The 17,379-nt window shown below is 35.3% G+C and overlaps 2 protein-coding genes across 3 annotated transcripts in view; both read right to left on the reverse strand.

Annotated features, from left to right (window-relative positions):
• Positions 1-6,207, reverse strand: part of LOC148947281 (protein jim lovell-like) — a 45,822-nt gene extending 39,615 nt beyond the window's left edge. For both annotated transcript variants that reach the window (XM_089097365.1, XM_089097364.1), the window contains exon 1: positions 6,135-6,207. The gene's annotated coding sequence lies outside the window, so the exon portion shown is untranslated. The remainder of the gene's footprint in view (positions 1-6,134) is intronic.
• A 4,299-nt stretch (positions 6,208-10,506) lies between these two features.
• LOC148947282 (zinc finger MYM-type protein 1-like) lies at positions 10,507-16,869 on the reverse strand. The gene is made up of 2 exons (XM_089096552.1): positions 16,685-16,869; positions 10,507-11,242 (listed from the first exon to the last, which is right to left on the reverse strand). The coding sequence occupies exons 1-2, from the start codon at positions 16,867-16,869 to the stop codon at positions 10,507-10,509; spliced, it is 921 nt and encodes a 306-aa protein (XP_088952678.1).
• Between the last annotated feature and the right edge of the window lie 510 nt (positions 16,870-17,379).

Genomic DNA, 17,379 nt, shown 5'->3' on the forward strand with positions numbered 1-17,379 from the left:
TTCCTTGCGTTTTGGATTTGCATACTAACGCATAAATATTGAACTGCCTATATGTACAATACCGTGCTGACTTCTTGCTGTTTTTGCTTTTCTAGATATTTCTTTTAACTAGCTCCAAAAACAGAACTGACATAAAAGTGCTAAGAATTATAACTATAATTAGTTGCATTTCACAAAACACCAGCACTACTAACGGGACATTTATCTCTGCATCAGCATGCTGTACGAAATGGCTGCTAAGAATAGAATAAAGTGAACTTAAACAAAACATATATTTTTCACACAATTTAGAAAATGTGTGTACATATAAGAGGTACCAACGCTTTATCTTTTTCTGTTGTTATCAGTTTTATAAAGCAGCACTAGGAGACAGTGCTTTGCTTCTGAAGGGAATTATAGACCTAAAAACGATATTCAGTTTAACCCCTTCTAGAAGTGTACCCCCACCCCCCTCATACCCTAATTTACACCAGAAAAACTTTTGAGTAATTTTTATAGAATTCGTTTTTTTAAACAAAGATACAAAGGGGCAGGAAATTTTCTAACTCTGGGAGTTAATTTCCTTCCAGTTGGCATCCCTGGCAATTTTTAATGAATTCACGGTTTCTGCCACAATGCAGACAAGAATTTTTGAAATTTCCTGGATATTCCTTGTCAAACAATACCCAATGAATAAGTTAATAATTCTGGCTTTATTTTTCGAATACTTTCAAATTTAAAATACGGTTGCTATTTAAATGTGGGGAATATGTCACAATATGATGCTACAATCTGTGGTAATACTTTGGCTTATCCTGTATCTTTACTTAGACAGCGCTATTGCACAGCCTATTATTTTTGTTTCAGCTTAATGTAGGCCACCTATACCAAAGCTACGTATTAATATAAATTGGCGAACTCACAAAAAAATCAATTTAGTAAAAAAAAATCATAAATAATATTTCAATAAGGCACATATGTTATAAGTTTAGTACAACCAATTAAATCTTACAGAGTCAAAATCCATTCAAAATTTCGAGCAAATGAATAGCACAAAACACAGGGCTATTACAAAAGATCTTGGTTCAATTATGTGATTGAGTATCATGTACTGGGCATGGGGTTGTGGAAAGTGGAGGGGGATATATACTGCAGCATTAGTGGTGAATCTGGCTGAAAAAAAAACCGAGTATATACAACATTCACCTTTGCCCACCAAAAAGTTTGTTTACGCTATACTAATGTCGTCTGCAGCAGCTCATTGCTGTCAATTTTAGTAAAAGCCAAGGACCAGCACTTATATTTATGACTGTTAAATGTGTGTTTATTGTTTATAATGTATTGCGTTTATAATGTTTTTAGATTCACCAAGTAGCGTATTTGTTAAATAGTTCTTTTCTTCACTACCACTTGAACCAAGGCCGTATCTGGGGGGGGGGGGCGGAAATGTCCGAGAAAATTGCTTTTTCCAATACTTCGGCCTTTTTATGAAACCCGAATATTTTAAGCTTACCAAATCAAAAGATCACTATAATTACCAGCTTATGTTCAATTAGTTGCTGTTGAGTGAACAATAGAGTCAATTATTAGGATTAAGCAGCATATCTTCTTCTTCAGCTCAGCCTTCTCTTAGCTGGTGCAATCCAATCCCTGGTCAGTGTGTATCTAACACTGAAACAATGAGGAAGCAACAAGCAGATATTTTGATACTTTCAAGGGTAACAGCCCGCAAAAGAAAGCATTGATACCTGGCAAACAGAGCCAGAATGCAAATCTCAGAACAGGTACGTTAGGGTTAAAGACCAGTATCCAATTGAGCAAAATTATGTAAAACTAAAACCCTTACATCTTGTTACCAAAGAGGAATTGAGAAGAATTGTATATATCAATGAATAGCTAGGAATCTAAGCTATGCATTAATATAGTTATTACTAAAATTATTCTAGATCAAACACTTGAAAGTGGAAAGATGATTCAAGCTGATATTGTTGAAAGTGTAAACGAAAGTGTGTGCTATTCGGTTTTAGCTGATTAAACATCTAACATAAGAAACACAGAGCAGCTGTCCATTTGTGTTTGGTATGTTTTAAACAAAGCTTTGGGCAAAGATTTTCTTGGGTTTGTTCTTGTATCAGATTTAACCAGACAAGGTCTGGCCACCACAATATTAGAAACCTTGAAAACCATGGTTTGGATCCTCTAATGAGGGTTATATCTGCCCTCATTAGAGGATAAGGGCAGTAAGGTGGTAGGTATTTCTTTTTTCTATTATAAAAAAATAATATAATAGCTTTTATAACAATAATCTCAACAGCCTCTGCCTGTGGGCAACAACCTGGATGCTTAAGTTCAACCCTTACAAATGCAAAGTCCTACATCTTGGTCCAAACAACCCCTGCCATACTTATCACATGGTTGGCTTTGCATGTGCCAATATGCCCATTCAGAGTGCTAAGGAAGAGTGTGACCTTGGGGTAATCATTGACAATAAGCTTAAATTTCATAGTCAAGAAAAACTTGACCTGCCTACCCTAACATACTGTAGAAAGAGAGGAGATGTCATCCTTGCATTTAAGATGATGACCAGTGATACCATTAAGCCAGTTTTTGATCAGAGTTAATACACAAGAACACAAGGAAATCCCATAAAACTGCATCAAAAATTTAGCAGAAAGCATGAGAAGTTAAACTTCTTCACCAATTGCATTGTCCAACTGTGGAATTCACTCAGGAAATCTACCATGTCAGCCAGATCAGTTGACAGCTTCAAGATTGGTGTTGATCATGATTGTAGCTGCAAGTCATTGAAGACACAGTGGGACAAACCAGTATCATCCAGCAGGGTCTATTACTTACTACCTGCCCCTTTTAGCCCTCAAACATGCCTGGATGGCAATACATCTTGTGATGCCCAAAGATGAAACCAAACTGTCCTGTATATATGTGAATAGTGATGATCCACTTGTGAACTGTGACATGAATATCAAATCAACCTTATCTGGCAACATTTACAGGCTCTTCAACCTTAGTTGCCAGAAGATGCAATTTAAGGTAACAATAATATATATTTTTTTAATCTTTATATAATCTTTTATAATGTATAATATAAACTTTCAAAATAATAACATAATATCTGTAATAAAATAATATCTTTTTTCTATTATAGAGTTCTGTAAAACTTTGTCTTTTAGGTTGGCATTGGACTGTTTTGTTTTTAATTATTTCTTATCAACAGTTGGTTCAACATGCCACATAAAACTGAATGAACAAAAATCAGCTAAATCTTGCACATAACCTATGGGCTAATATATAGAGTTAAAGAGAGATCTCAGAACATTTTGAGGATATGCTAAGTCATTATAGAGATACATGAAAAAATATAGAAGAGAATAAAAGTCTCCACATTAATCCAAATAAGAAGAAGAATAAAAGATTCTGAAACCTTGGATGTGATGGAAGATATATTTTGCAAGGAAGAATTAGTCAGAGTCCTAAAAGGATTAAGGCCCTAGGTGCTGATAGTGTGGTAAATGAGTCTCATAAATATGGTGGTTGTGAGGTTAGAAGTAAGTTACTGAAGATTGTGAATAAAACTCCAAAAAAGGCTAAAGTACCTAGAAATTTTAGGAAAACTCTAATTAAACCCCTCTGTCAGAAAAGTGAAAAGAGTAAGTTTAGTAATTATAGATGCATTAGCCTGATTCCTGTAGGTAGTAAATTACTTAGTATGATGATATTTTTTCAACTTACAGATAGTGTAGACAAAGTTTTAAGAGAAGAAAAAGAAAAGAATGTTTAGAAGGTTTAACCTGCAGAGCTTTACCATGCTGTATAAGATAATGACATGACCAATAGTTGAATATTGCATATCTATGTGGTATCCAACAAGAAAATCTAGATTCACAGCTTATGGAAAAAGTACAAAACCAGGCATGAACATTTATTTCTTATTTGAATTATTTGCCTTATGAGTGTAGGCTATGGTGTTGGACCTACCATCTCTGCAATTCAAGAGGGATAGATTAGACCTAGTTAATACATTTTGAAATGTTAAAGGTATTGATAATTGATCTTCTAGTGATTTATTTCAGTTCAGTCATTATTCACCCACTCAACAGAACTCATTAAAATTGTACCAAAAAAGGGCTTTAAGAAAGGTATATTAAGAAAGGCTTGACAGGTTTCTGCAATTGCAAATTGCAATTGCAAGGGTTTTGCAAATTGGTCAATTAAATCATGGAACATGTCACTTGACCATGTGGTTATAAGAAATAATGTTACAGCTTTTAAAACTGCTTTGGTTGGAACCAATTTTTATGAAAGGCAGTAGGCTATATAGAACAGTAATATTTATGGCATTTGTATGATATGTTTGACTCAGTGCCTCTAAGATGAGTGCCATGCTTTTGTCTCTTTGTGCATTCTGTTGTATTTTTTTTATCTCCATATTATGTTCAACCTATGGAATTTATTCATTAATGTGGTACCACTGAATGCCAGAGGTCCAATTCTTTTTTTGTGTGTGTTTTTGTTGTTTATTGTCTATTTGTAGCAAGATAGTTGTATGGCTTACACCATTTTTTCCTTTTGTTTAAAATAAATAAAGTAAGAACAGGGCAGTTTTAGAAAGGGTAGAGGATGTGGTTTGACCAAATTTTCCCTCTTAGATACATAATTAAAAAGTGCCTGAATCATCAAACACCTTCAGTCCTCATTTTTATAGATTATGAGCAAGCATTCAATTCTGATGATAGAAGAGCTTTAGTGAAGGTAAAGGCTTTAGTCTGGTATACCTTGTATGGTATACCAGATAAATACATTAGTGATTAGTGCTATGTATGATAATAACACTGCTGCAGCTAAGGTAAGAAATGAGAGCAGCAGCTGGTTTTGCAATAAATCAGGAGTTAAGCAGAATTGTATTTTAAAGGCATTGGGAGAACATGGAATCAAATGGGGAAGTAATGCTTTCTTGGACTTAGATTAGGCTATACTGATGATTTAAGCATCCTAAATGAAAGTGTTAGCACAAAAAATGAGACCTAGCATACCTATCCTTTCTAAACTTATCTAAATATATAGCATATATTATATAGGCTAGGCTATTTTCTATGCATTTATTGATTCTTGTTTTTTATCACCAATTCAATTCACAGGTAGGTTGGTTTTAACAAGAATGACACTAACACATGCATAGAGGCTAAGATTTATCTAAAATACAGGTCAATATCTACCAAATCATATTATTGAGTTTGGACTAAAGTGAATACACCATTTGATGCCTTTTTTATGCTGATTATAAATAAAATCAGCATTTCTATTGTAAATGAATTTCAGCCCCCCCCCCTATATATGCCAATTCAGGGTTAGTTTCGGTATATCCGATATTGGGGGGGGTGCTGAAATTCATTTTCGATATAAATGCTTATTATATTCGTAATCATCATAAAAAAAGGCATCGAATGGTGTATTCACTTTATTCCTAACTCAATAATATGATTTGGTAGATATTGACCAAAATAAGAGTTAAAGATAGGCTATCCTCTTTGAGGGTCTTTAAATAAAGGCCTGTTTTTTACTCATCAATGTGCTAGCCTAAGATCTTACATCTTTTGTCAGAAAATGCTTAAAAGTGAAATCTTTGAACTAATATCTTACATCTTTTGTTGTTTTTATGCAAATGTTTTTCATCATTCTGCTCTGATCAGCAGTCTGAGAACAATGATGACTATAGGCCTATCATCAAAGTTCTCTCATCATTGTTCTATATGGCAGAACAGTGGTGTTCTTCACACTTTTTGCTAAAATCAGTGAGATGTAAAATCTCAGAACAAAGACAAGTTAAAAAATTATAGGCCTAGGCTAATCATTGCAGAAAGATGCATGATCTTAGATGTAAGATCTTATTGCTAAAAAACAGCCCTTAACTTAAAAGTAAATTTGCAATGATAAGAATACCATACTTAGATTCAGGATGAAATTATGATTGTGAAGGTAAGTTTATCTATTAGCTAGCCTATCTGAGTAGCCTACTCTATTTTCTTAAAGTTATACAATTGGTGAGGGAAGTTGTGGGAGCACTAGGCCTAACTAAACTTAAGGCATTACAATCATGATTATTAACAGAAATTGGTGAACATCTTTAGTATCAGTACATATCACAAAAAAATCAGCATCACAGAAAAGGAAGTGGTTTAATTTAGTTAAGGCTTATTGAGGCATCATTCCAAGGAGAGAAAGCAAGGAATAAATTCGATTTCTTCGAAAAAATTTGAATTTCTCGACTGCAATATGGAAGGCTGTTTCTGGCGAACAAATGTTGACGAACAATCATGAAAACTTTGTTTACCAGCAATTGTAGATCATCAATAATTCTCACAAGATCACAAATATCGTTAGAAATAAATTGATTTAAAATCCATCAAACATTGTTTTATTATTTTCAGTTTATTTTGGTTTTACAACTTAAAATTTTCCACCTGAATTTGACCAACAAGTTTGACAGACAACGATTTCAAATGTGGTTCGTTTTCATCCTCAAAATTGATTAACATATCTTTGTTGGTCGTTTGTAGTTAGTACACGATTGTTGATAAAAAAAAAAATACATCCCCAAAACAAACTATTGATCAACAGTGTTGTTCAGCAACATCACCAGAAAGAGTCTTTATAACATCCAGTATTCCAAATTTATTTGGTTGCAATTTGACTTTTTTTCAGAACATTTATGATTCACAGTGTTACAGTACTTCAAAATGGAAAGTACTCCTCTTTAAGTTGGTCTTTGTTCGTCTTTTTCAAACAAAGATCCAAAGAAAATAGAAGAATGAAATAAACCAGGTTGCATCTGTATTAGGTTTGTGCTTTTTTCAAACACCACCAAGGCGTGGTTTAATTTGTTATTTGCTGTGGTGTATTTTTGCCACATTTGTAAGAAAAATGCTAATAAATATGCATTTTCTCAAGAGAATCTTGATTCAGTCTGCAAGATATGGTCGTTCCTGACTAAAACTATCTTTTTACTTAGATTAATTAAAAAAAACTAATTTAAAGTTTTCTAAAGAAAGGTAAAGGCCATATTAAACTAAAGATCAAAAGATATAGAAACCTACAATAGCTGAAACTCAAATAACCAGAAATTACTATTAAAGAATAAATAAAAACCAAAACGAACAGAAATTAAACAAACAATCATAGTAAAAAAACATACAATAGGTACTAATGTAATTGAACAAATAAATCTTAAAACGCTTAAAGCTTAAGTTAAATATGAAAATAAAGCTTAAAACGAAAAAAAAATTTGGTTGTTGAGGCATAAATGATACCTAAAACGATCAAAAATTAAATAAACAATCAGAGCAAACAAACAAACAATAATTACTAACACAAATGAGTAAATAAATCTTAAAACGAGTGAAACTTAAATTGAACATGCAAACCCAGCTTGAAACGAACTAAAATCTCTACAAAGAAGAGTTTGGGTTTTGCCTCCTTCTTTAGCTGTAAAAGTTAACAATCAGCTGGATCATTTGCGCTATACTGAAAAACTCTTTTCGTTTTAACTATATTGAATATTGCAAATAAGCTCACCTTGAATATTTAGCATAAGCTAATTTCAACCGTTAGGTAGTTACCAAGTCAAATTTCTACTTTGGCACAGTTTCACTTTTGGATTCTACACAGCAACTAATAAAAAAGAAAATATTTGTATCATATACCATTTTTTGTCGTGCGTAGATAACATAACGAGCCTTAGACTTTTACATATGGGGAAAGGGGCAGTATCCACACTCTTTTTTGTAGCGAAGTTATATTTGTCTTAAACAGTCTTGGGAAGAACTTATAGAATTAAGCTAAATATTTAATATATAATGATATTAATTACTGAAAGCTCATCAGCTCAAAATTTGATTTTACTGTAATTTTGTGTTTATTTTCAATGTTTTAATAAGTAGCAAATAAAATATTTGTAATATAATTCGTTTTCAGTAAAGCGCCAATGACGCAGTAGGTTTTAGACTTTTACAGTGAAAGCAGGAGGCAAAACCCAAACTCTACTTTGTAAAGATTATGTTCCTTTCAAGCTGGGTTTGCATATTCAATTTAAGTTTCACTCGTTTAAGATTTATTTACTCAAGTATATTAGTAACTATTGTTTGTTTGTTTGCTATGATTGTTTATCTAATTTCTGTTCGTTTTGGGTTTCATTTTTCCTCAGTAGCAAAATAATTTTGTTCGTTTTAATCTTGATTTGTATATTCAACTTAAGCTCTACTCGTTTTGAGATTTATTTGTTCATTTATATTCGTACCTGTTGTATGTTTGTTTGCTATGGCTGTCCATTTGATTTTTGTTCGTTTTGGGTTTTATTTATTTTTTAATAGTAATTTCTGATTGTTTTGTGTTTGAGTTAGTGTAGGTTTTTATTTCTTCTGATCTTAAGTTGAATATGACCTTTACTTTTTTTTTGGAAAACTTCTTTTTTGGAAAGTTTTTTTTTTAATTAATTTCTGTTCGTTTTTGATTGCCAAAGTTTCAAGTTTTTCAAAATTCCCTATTTCAAAATATTTTTTTTCTTCCAAATAAATTAACAGTTTTGGTAAGAACTTATAAATTAGACTTAACATTGGATATGTAATGATGTTAATTGCTGAAACATCACCAGCTCAAGAATTGTTTCACCCAATCCTGATTTGAACGCCTCTAGGCTCAAGTGTTTTTGCTGCTATGTTTTTGCAAGATTTTCGGGGAAATCTCGAAAACTTCAGGAATAGTAAAAACTGCAGTTCCTAGTGGGCCTATTGGGTCAATCCTGGTCTGGTTTCACTGTTCATTTTTTCATTTATGTAATGAGAACAAAAGAAATATTTGTAATATAATTCCTTTTAGTAAAGCGCCAATTTCGCAGTAGGCCTTATGCTTTTACCATTAGAGAAACTAACAGTAACCATACTCTTATTTGCAGTGAAGGCACGATTCAGTAGAAGCACATAGCCCATACGCCTTGAAAACGAAAACGGTCTAACCAGGGGCGGATCCAGCCTTTCCTTCTAGGGGGGGGGGGGTTACCGAAAAGAGTGGGGGTAGTGTTCTTTATGTCGGCCAAACAAGGCTAATTTTTTTTTCGTTTTAAGTGTCCCTGTCGGTCTCTTATTTAACGAAAATGCAGTTTTTATATATTACAATAATACTTAGAAAAACTGTAATTGATCAACTGACAACCGTTTACAACAAAAATTCAAGCTTCCTGGCTCCACTGTTCGCAAACCTGTCGATTAGCCTGTCAGTGCTTATATCGATGTCACGGTGCAGATTGAGGAAGGCCAAACCACTGAGTCTAGTTTGCCCCATCCGGGCTCTGAGCCAGGTTTTCAGTTTGCGTAAAGTTGAGAAACTATGCTTGGCATTTGCCACGTTCATTGGAAGAGATATGAAAATAGCAAGAAGTGAGCTGACATGAGGATATAGGTCTGTGTCACATTCCTTGGTAGTTTCTTCCGCTGAACAAGGGAAAACACCTCTTTCTCCTTTAACCCAAACCCATCTACTTATCCACATTTGAGCTTCTGTCAAAACAAGCGTTGCGCTGGTAGTCAGCACGGTTAAGCCAAGAAGTTGTCCATACATGCTAGAGATCTCTTTGATAGAAAATTGCAGCAAATCGTCAGTACAATTCGCAATATCTGATGGCAGCAGTACGGTTAACCGAAAAGAGTTCAGCGTGTCTCTTGAGAATCGGCTCTTTAAGTCACTTATGACTGAGTCGAGCATAGGTAGAAAACATCACGTCGATAATATTCTTCAGGCGTAGTATGAGGAGGATTATTACGATGAGCATGTTTTTGTGTAATCCTTGTAACTTCAACAGACAATTGGATTTCATCTGACAATTCTTTTACTTGCTCAAATACTAATGCGAACTCTTCGTCACACGTTTCCAGTCGCTTTTCCAGGACATCTAAAAGATCGTAAACGTGACCATCGGCAGCACCCAAGTCCAAAATCTTCTTCTGAAATAGCCAACTAATAGGCAAGGCTACAGCGAAAATGCTGCGTAGACACTGAAGTGAAACCACGAATTCCGGAATATGTAACGCTGTCACAAGCGTCTTTGCCTTCGGAGTGGTTACTGATTCACTCCAGTGACTGATGCGTTCCAAAGACTGGATGATTTTTGGAAGGTCAGACACAAGCTGCATAAGTGACTCTTGCCGCTCGATCCACAACGTCTCGCACATACCCGTGAGCTTAGCTTTCAGAACCTTATTCAAGACGTAATTTCTCTTCACAGACATTAAAAAATGCAACAACTTCTTTTATAAGAAGTATTTCTATGGTATTTCTGATGCTTGAAACAGCTGAGCTTCTTGACAAGGAAAGGTTCAGGGTATGGTTAAAGCAGGGACAACGAGACGCGTTTTTAGCTTATTTCTGAATTTCCACTACAGCACCACAGTTATTTGGTACTATCATTGTGCACCAATCCGTCCCGATTCTAACACAGTCAAGTAGATTCAAATCCATTTCTTACAAGTGGCTTAGAACTAGATGGCCAATCACTTTTCTGTTGGCAGTCGGCTCTTTGTCTGCAGCAGAACTTTCAAAGGTGGCATGATGAACGTCAACAAAACCTACGAAGTCCTCGCGTCTATGGTTATCGAAGGCATGGCAGAGAGCTATACTAAGTTGCGATGAATGTGACACATCTTTTGTCTCATCAAAAATTATGCTATAATACCTTGCTGACTTTATTCTTTCTAGAATGACACCTATGACTTCTTCCGCACAAAACTCAATCAACTGGTTTTGAGTTATTTTGCTGCTATAGGTAGCATTTTTTCCCGATGTTTTCAGTCGTTCCTTTAAGCTACTGTCACACCTTTTAACATGATAACACAGTAGTTCTCGGAAGTTTCCTTCGTTGGAAAGCGGTATGTCATCACGGTTTAAGCTGCCATCATCCGGATGGCCCCTCAGTGGAATATTCTGCCTTCTTATAAATATGATTGATTCTAGAATCGGCGTAAGCCTCTCTCTGTTTCCTGCTGCTTGCTTCATTCGCTCTTCGTTAACGCGGTTATTTACAGATTCCTGCGCAGAATTGTAGGTTCTTAAAAACGACTTCCCAGCTTCTACTGCGTCACAATGGTACTGGGAAGAATCATGTACTACCAGGTCTCCTTCTTTTCCCAGTAGCTTAGCAAATTTAATGACAGGCTTTGTAACCAGCTTTTGTAGGGCAACCTGTCTATTTGAACCCCCGCTAGCCCCAGTTACAAAAAGAGGGCAGTATCAGAGGCAACGCTGTAGCGTTGCCTATAGTAAAGGCCATACGGCTCCAATGTTTTATTATTATTATTTTTTTCCCAGAGGCACTTCATATGGAAGGGGTCCTCGTAGAAGCTTCAAAAGGGGCTCATTTGATTGGAAATAGAGAGTTCTAGTGCCTTTTTTAATAATCGAAAATGACTGGAGGGCAACTAGCATCTTTCCCCCAAACACATCCAATCAAAATTTTGATACAACCATTTTGTTCAGCGTAGTTGATTTCCAGATAGAAAGTATATTTTTGAGGAGGACACTCCCCCACAAACCTCAGGGCAAGGGTTATAACTTATGCTCTGGGGGCATATAAGATTTTTATAAAAGGCCTTGTCGTAAAAACTTCAAAAGAGGCTCATTCGATTGGAAAAAAACATCCAATCAAAATCTTGAGATAGCCATTCTGTTTAACCTAGTTGAAAAATCTCGAAAATAGGTCTTAGAGGATGACAACCACTCTAACATCCCCTTAGGGTAAGGGTCGTAATTTATGCCCTGGGGGTATATAAGGTTATTTATAGAAAGAGTTGTCGTTACAAAAAGGGCTCATTCGATTGGAAATTGAAAGACCTAGTGCCCTTTTCATTAGTTCAGAGTGATTGGAATGCTTGAAATCTTTATAGTGAACATCGATGTGGGTATAATATATTATTTTTTGTTGTTGTTGTTGTTTAGACCTGGGCACTTTGTATAGAAGGTTGTCTGGGTAACTTCGAAAAGGGCTTATTCAACTGAATTTAAAAAGGGCTGATTCCCTTTTCAATAGTCAAAAGTGATTGGAGGGCAACTAATCCCCTCACACGCCCACCCTCCCACTTGCCCATTATGTTTAAAAACTAAATGTTGCCTTAAGATTAAATCAAAATTCACTGTGTTAATTCTAATTCCCAATAAGGCATCTCAGCAGTATCCCAGAAACGACTGAGAGTATTATGTTCAAACTGTCGGGGCTACTTCTGCTCTTAAAATTTAACCATATCAAAATAGCGGAAGTGTATGCAAGCTATCAAAGAAAGTAAACAGATTTTTTGCGAATGATATCAAGTTTTCTATTTCAGGTCAACTAGAGGAAGTATTAAACTAAATTAAACACTACTATTTGTGTCCAGATTTTTAAAAGGGTGTATGTTGTTAAAAATTGCTGAAAATTTGTCTCCAGCATACAAATAGCAGTTCAAACTATAATGTCTTAAAAAACGAAAAGATTTAAAATATTATTTTCTTTTTCCCTGAAAAGACTATGTCAATATAAAACGAACAGAAACTAATTAAAAAAACTTTTCCAAAAAATAAGTTTATCAAAGAAAAGTAAAGAACTCCATTAAACAAAAAATACACAAAAATAAAATCAAATAATCTACCAAGCGTGAAACTTGCACAAATCAGCATCAATAAATAAATGAAACCCAAAACGAACAGAAATTACAATAAATGACCTAGTCAAACTCCAAACGAGCAGAAATTAACATAAGTTGGGCTCAAAACCCCTAAGCCTTCCCAAGGCCAGAACAAAATTTGCACTTTACTGAAAAAAATACAAATGAATGTGCATTGTCAGTTGAATATACATATTCCCCTCCCCATTTAAAACCCCTGGATCTCTGGACAACGGCATCTGCAAAGGGCTGCCTCGACCCTTTCGGGGTACTTGCAAGACTGCGGACCTTGCGGTCAACTCTATTCCCACTTGAGTAGTGGCGCCCCTCGAAGGATATTATAGCCTAGTAAACGACACAGCATTCGCACGGGCTTCTGACTAATAGATAATTCTTCTGGGCTTGGTATTCTTTGACGGGCGTCTTCAGGCTGAAAAACCTCTTCCTAGCTAATTTATCTATTATGGGCTGCCTCCCCGTAGTAGCATAATATTTGTAGGCATGAATATATAATGAGTCGGAGGTAATAGGCTTGAGATTGTCTGTGCAGGATTTTGACTCTTTTTGATAGAAGAGCATCGCCAAGTGCTGAAAACCATGTTGTGACCAAGATGGGTCAATGATTGCACAAAGCCCCCATTCATGGAGGTCCCAGGGACTTCTTGCTGTCCGGTTCTAAGTCGGCTTAAGCACTTCGGTGTAGACTTGAGAAGATATGTGATCCCCGTCCTGCACTGGTATCCGGGATCAGTGCTTTTCCTGAGGCAAATATAATTTCAATGATTTAAAGAACATGAAAATTGGAACTTGGAATGTTACGAAGTTAAAAAATGACTATCGTATCGACATTTTGGCTGACGAATTCAGACGATTCGAACTGGATTTATTAGGAGTTTCAGAAATTCATATCCCACGGGTGGGAAGCATGAAATTAGGTGATATAGAATTTGTTTACTCAGGTAGGAAGGATGGGGTAAATAAATAGGGAGCAGGGCACATGATGAATAAGGAAGCTGCTAAGTCTTGTTTAGGCTTGGAAGGTATTAATAATAGAACACTAATTGCTCAATTTATGACTAAAAAGTTCGGGGTATCAGTTATAGTAGTATACGCCCCCGTAAAACCGAATGACGGAGATACTAGTGACTCAGAGGAATTTTACTTACTGGGGTAAATAACCTACTAATATACACAGAAGCAAATAGACAGGGTCCCAGGTAGAAATATGATGTTATTACTGGGAGATTTTAACGCCCAGGTCAGTAGAAATAAGGATAGATGGTATCCTTGTCTAGGTAAATTTGGTGTAGGAAAAGAAAACAGTAATGGATACAGACTCTTGCGATTTTGTAGGTAACAATCTAGTTATAACCAATACGGTGTTTGGTCATAAAACTGCTCATAAGTTGCCATTTGCTCATAAAATGGCTCAAGCAGCTGACCCCCCTCACACACCCACCTTTCCCCCAAACACATCCAATCAAAATTTTGAGATAGCCATTTTGTTCAACGTAGTTTAAAGTTCTGGAAATTAAGTCTTTGAGGATGACACCCCACCCCAACCCTCAGGGCAAGGGTTGTAAGTTATGTCCTGGGGGCATATAAGCTTTTTATAGAAAGTATTGTCGTAGAAACTTCGAAAAGGGCTCATTCGATTGGAAATTGAAATGGCTAGTGCCCTTTTTAATAGTCGAAAGTGATTGGAAGGCAACTAACACCGCTTCCACGCCTATCACTTTCGACTATTAAATAGGGCACAAGCCACTCCAATTTCCAATTGATTTAGCCCTTTGCGAAGTTTCTACGACAACCTCTTCGATATAAAGTTTTCTGGTCTAAAGGAAAAAAAATTTTTTTTGCCAATATCGTTCTTATATGCCCCCAGGGCATAACTTAAAATCCTTGCCCTGACGGCTTTGGGGGAGTGTCCTCCTCAAAAATATATTTTCTATCTGGAAATCAACTACGCTGAACAAAATGGCTATTTCAAAATTTTGATTGGATGTGTTTAGGGAAATGATGGGCGAGGGGGGGATATTTGCCCTCCGATCACTTTTGACCATTAAAAAGGGCAGTAGATGTTCCAATTTTCAATCAAATGAGCCATTTCAAGTTTCTAGGACAACTCCTTCGATACGAAGTACCCTGGCATGGAAAATTTAATACTTACTAAGGGCAAAAGTAATTTCTAATATTATTATCTGGCAGAAAGATAAGTGTGTATAGATATTGCATTCACTTATAACGTCATATATGGTTATAATATACGAATATATCCGAATATATCATTCTTATCCATCCCAATCTATTAAAAGCCTCCCTCTTAAGAGCCTCCAAAGAAATACCAACTTCCCCTAAATCTTTCTTTATGACATCCTCCCGCCGCATTCAGGGACGATCTCCTTTTGTCTGGCCCTAGATGGTTGGTCGAAAAGGACGATCTTTGGCAAGCTGTCAGTCATCATCCGCAGCCATCTCAGCCTTTCTCTTATTATGCCACGAAACCTATAACCTTAACAACACCTTTTCCTCATATTTGTAGAATACGTTGCCGTAATTTAATGTCTACCAAATGACTACAGTATGCAGTGGTGGATTCAGGGGGGACAAGGGGCCCCCCCTAGCGTAGTCTAAAGTAGCGTTATTTACTTAATTAACTCAAGTTTGCATTTATTAAACTTGCTCCTAACGCAAGTTTATTGGATTAACTTATTTTATGCCTATTTTTGGATCACCTATGTGAAAATATCGTCATTCATCAAGCTTGTACACGAAAATGCAGTTTTTTGTAAAAAATGATTCTATTTTTGAAACGATTTTATTTCTAACTACAAAAGGCACTAGATATAGCAATTCCTTTAAAATGAGCCATTATACAGGTCTATGTATTTCTAGTGCCCAGCTAATTGAGGAGGAAAAAAGCGGAAAAAACAAAAAAAGATGCCGTTTACGCAAAATATCGTAGCAGCTGTCATTTTTCTTGATTTTCAAGCCAATATATTTCCCTTGTTGTTGAAGCCAAGGGACGGAAAGTTTTCTATACAGAGGTTTTGGACAAGGTGGTTCTAAAGGTGTGCTTTTTGTTTTGATCTGACTCCATTTTTAGGAGTTATGGGTTATTATATATCTTAGCATTGAATGTGATCGTCTCTTACTAGGTTGCTAGCTACCGCTGCAACCCAGACTATGTATTCTAACACCGTCTTTATAAATCGTTTATGAAAGCATAGGTGTCTTGTCATTCTTTACTATATGACTACAAACGGGAAAAAGCATACGGCTTTTCTTCTTTGGAATAGTAAGAGACGATCCTCTGGCTGCTAACAAGTCCAATATATGCAATGATTTGATTTGATTTGAAAAAATTGATTTGATTTAAAATTAAAAAAATTATATTACAAATGGCACTAGATCTAGTAATTTTCTTTAAAATGAGCCATTGAAAAACTCTCCATGATTTTCCAGTGCCAAGCTATGTGTGGAAAAGAAGAAAACAGAAAAAAAATATTCTTTCGGCAGAATGCTGTAGTAGCTGCCACTTTTCTTGATTTTCAAGCCAATATATTTCCCTTGCTGTTAAAGCCAAATGACAGAAATTGTCCTATACAGGGGTTTTGGGCAAGGCTGTTCTAATGGTGTAGTTTTTGTTTTGATCTGACTCTATTTTTAGGAGTTATGGGTTATAATATTTCTTAACATTGGACTTTATCGTCTCTTACTAGGTTGCTAGCTACCGCTGCAACCCGGATTCGAATCCCCGTCGGAAAGAATATATTAATATTTTGAATTTACAGCAATATCAGTTAAATTTAAAGTTTAAAAACGAAACTCAGTTTAGCTGTCTCCTATCTAAACATAATAATTTTTGTATAAATTAATATAGGCACGAGGTTTTTCTTTATTATATTTCGTGTGAACTTTTTCTTCATCTGTGCCAATTCTTTCCAGTTCCTTTTTTAATATCTGCCGGCTTTTTCATTCATCTGAACTTCTTTTTTGGTATCTGCCTGCTTTTCTCCTCATCTGAATCCATTTTGTCAAGGTCGAAAGCTTCTTCAGTTTTGTTTTTGATCATAACTTCAATTTCTTTCTTGACTGACATTTCGTGACCGTGTTGACTGTCTATGACTTCTTCTCTGTCCTCATCATTGTAACTTTGATTTTCAGCATCCTTCGATTCAACTTTGATCATCTGCCTGCTTTTCTCTGCCTGCTTGTTTTAGGCTCTGAAAAAATGGTCGCGGAAGCTTTGAAGCCTTCTTTGACTTTCTCCCAAAGAAATTCAATAGAACCTAGAATAGCGTAGCCTTTCTTCCTTTCAAAATAATAAAGGCCAGCAATCGAAGCAGTAGAACTCACTAGTGCTAGACTTATATATTTAATTTTTACTAGACAATCCATAATGTAAAACATTAAATCACGTATCAAGTAGCTAAAACGTAACAAAATAAACTAATTAGACTTTTGTAGGTATTTCTCTAGTTTGAATTAAAAAATTAGTATTATTGGCTAGACATCATAAATATTTTTGTATTTTGCATAATAACTTTAGCGATTCTGAACTGAAAACTAAAATAAATAAAAAATTATTTTTTCTTTGATAATATAGAGCAAATTTATAGAGATATGTATTTTAAGGGCTAAACCGAACAAAATTTGGTGTCAGGAGACAAAAAAAACTAACTTTAAAATTTTCAGGTAT

Source organism: Artemia sp. Qi Xiang Cuo, chromosome 11 (assembly GCF_049724085.1).
Source record: "Artemia sp. Qi Xiang Cuo chromosome 11, ASM4972408v1, whole genome shotgun sequence".
NCBI classification, from domain to species: domain Eukaryota; kingdom Metazoa; phylum Arthropoda; class Branchiopoda; order Anostraca; family Artemiidae; genus Artemia; species Artemia sp. Qi Xiang Cuo.

Bases quoted from the DNA above. Each gene is read 5' to 3' on its own strand.
- LOC148947282 (XM_089096552.1), bottom strand. From the start codon at position 16,869: ATGATCAAAGTTGAATCGAAGGATGCTGAAAATCAAAGTTACAATGAT. The intron at 11,243-16,684 runs GCAGATACCAAA...AACTGGGGCTAG, and splicing joins TCAGATGAGGAGAAAAGCAG to CGGGGGTTCAAATAGACAGG.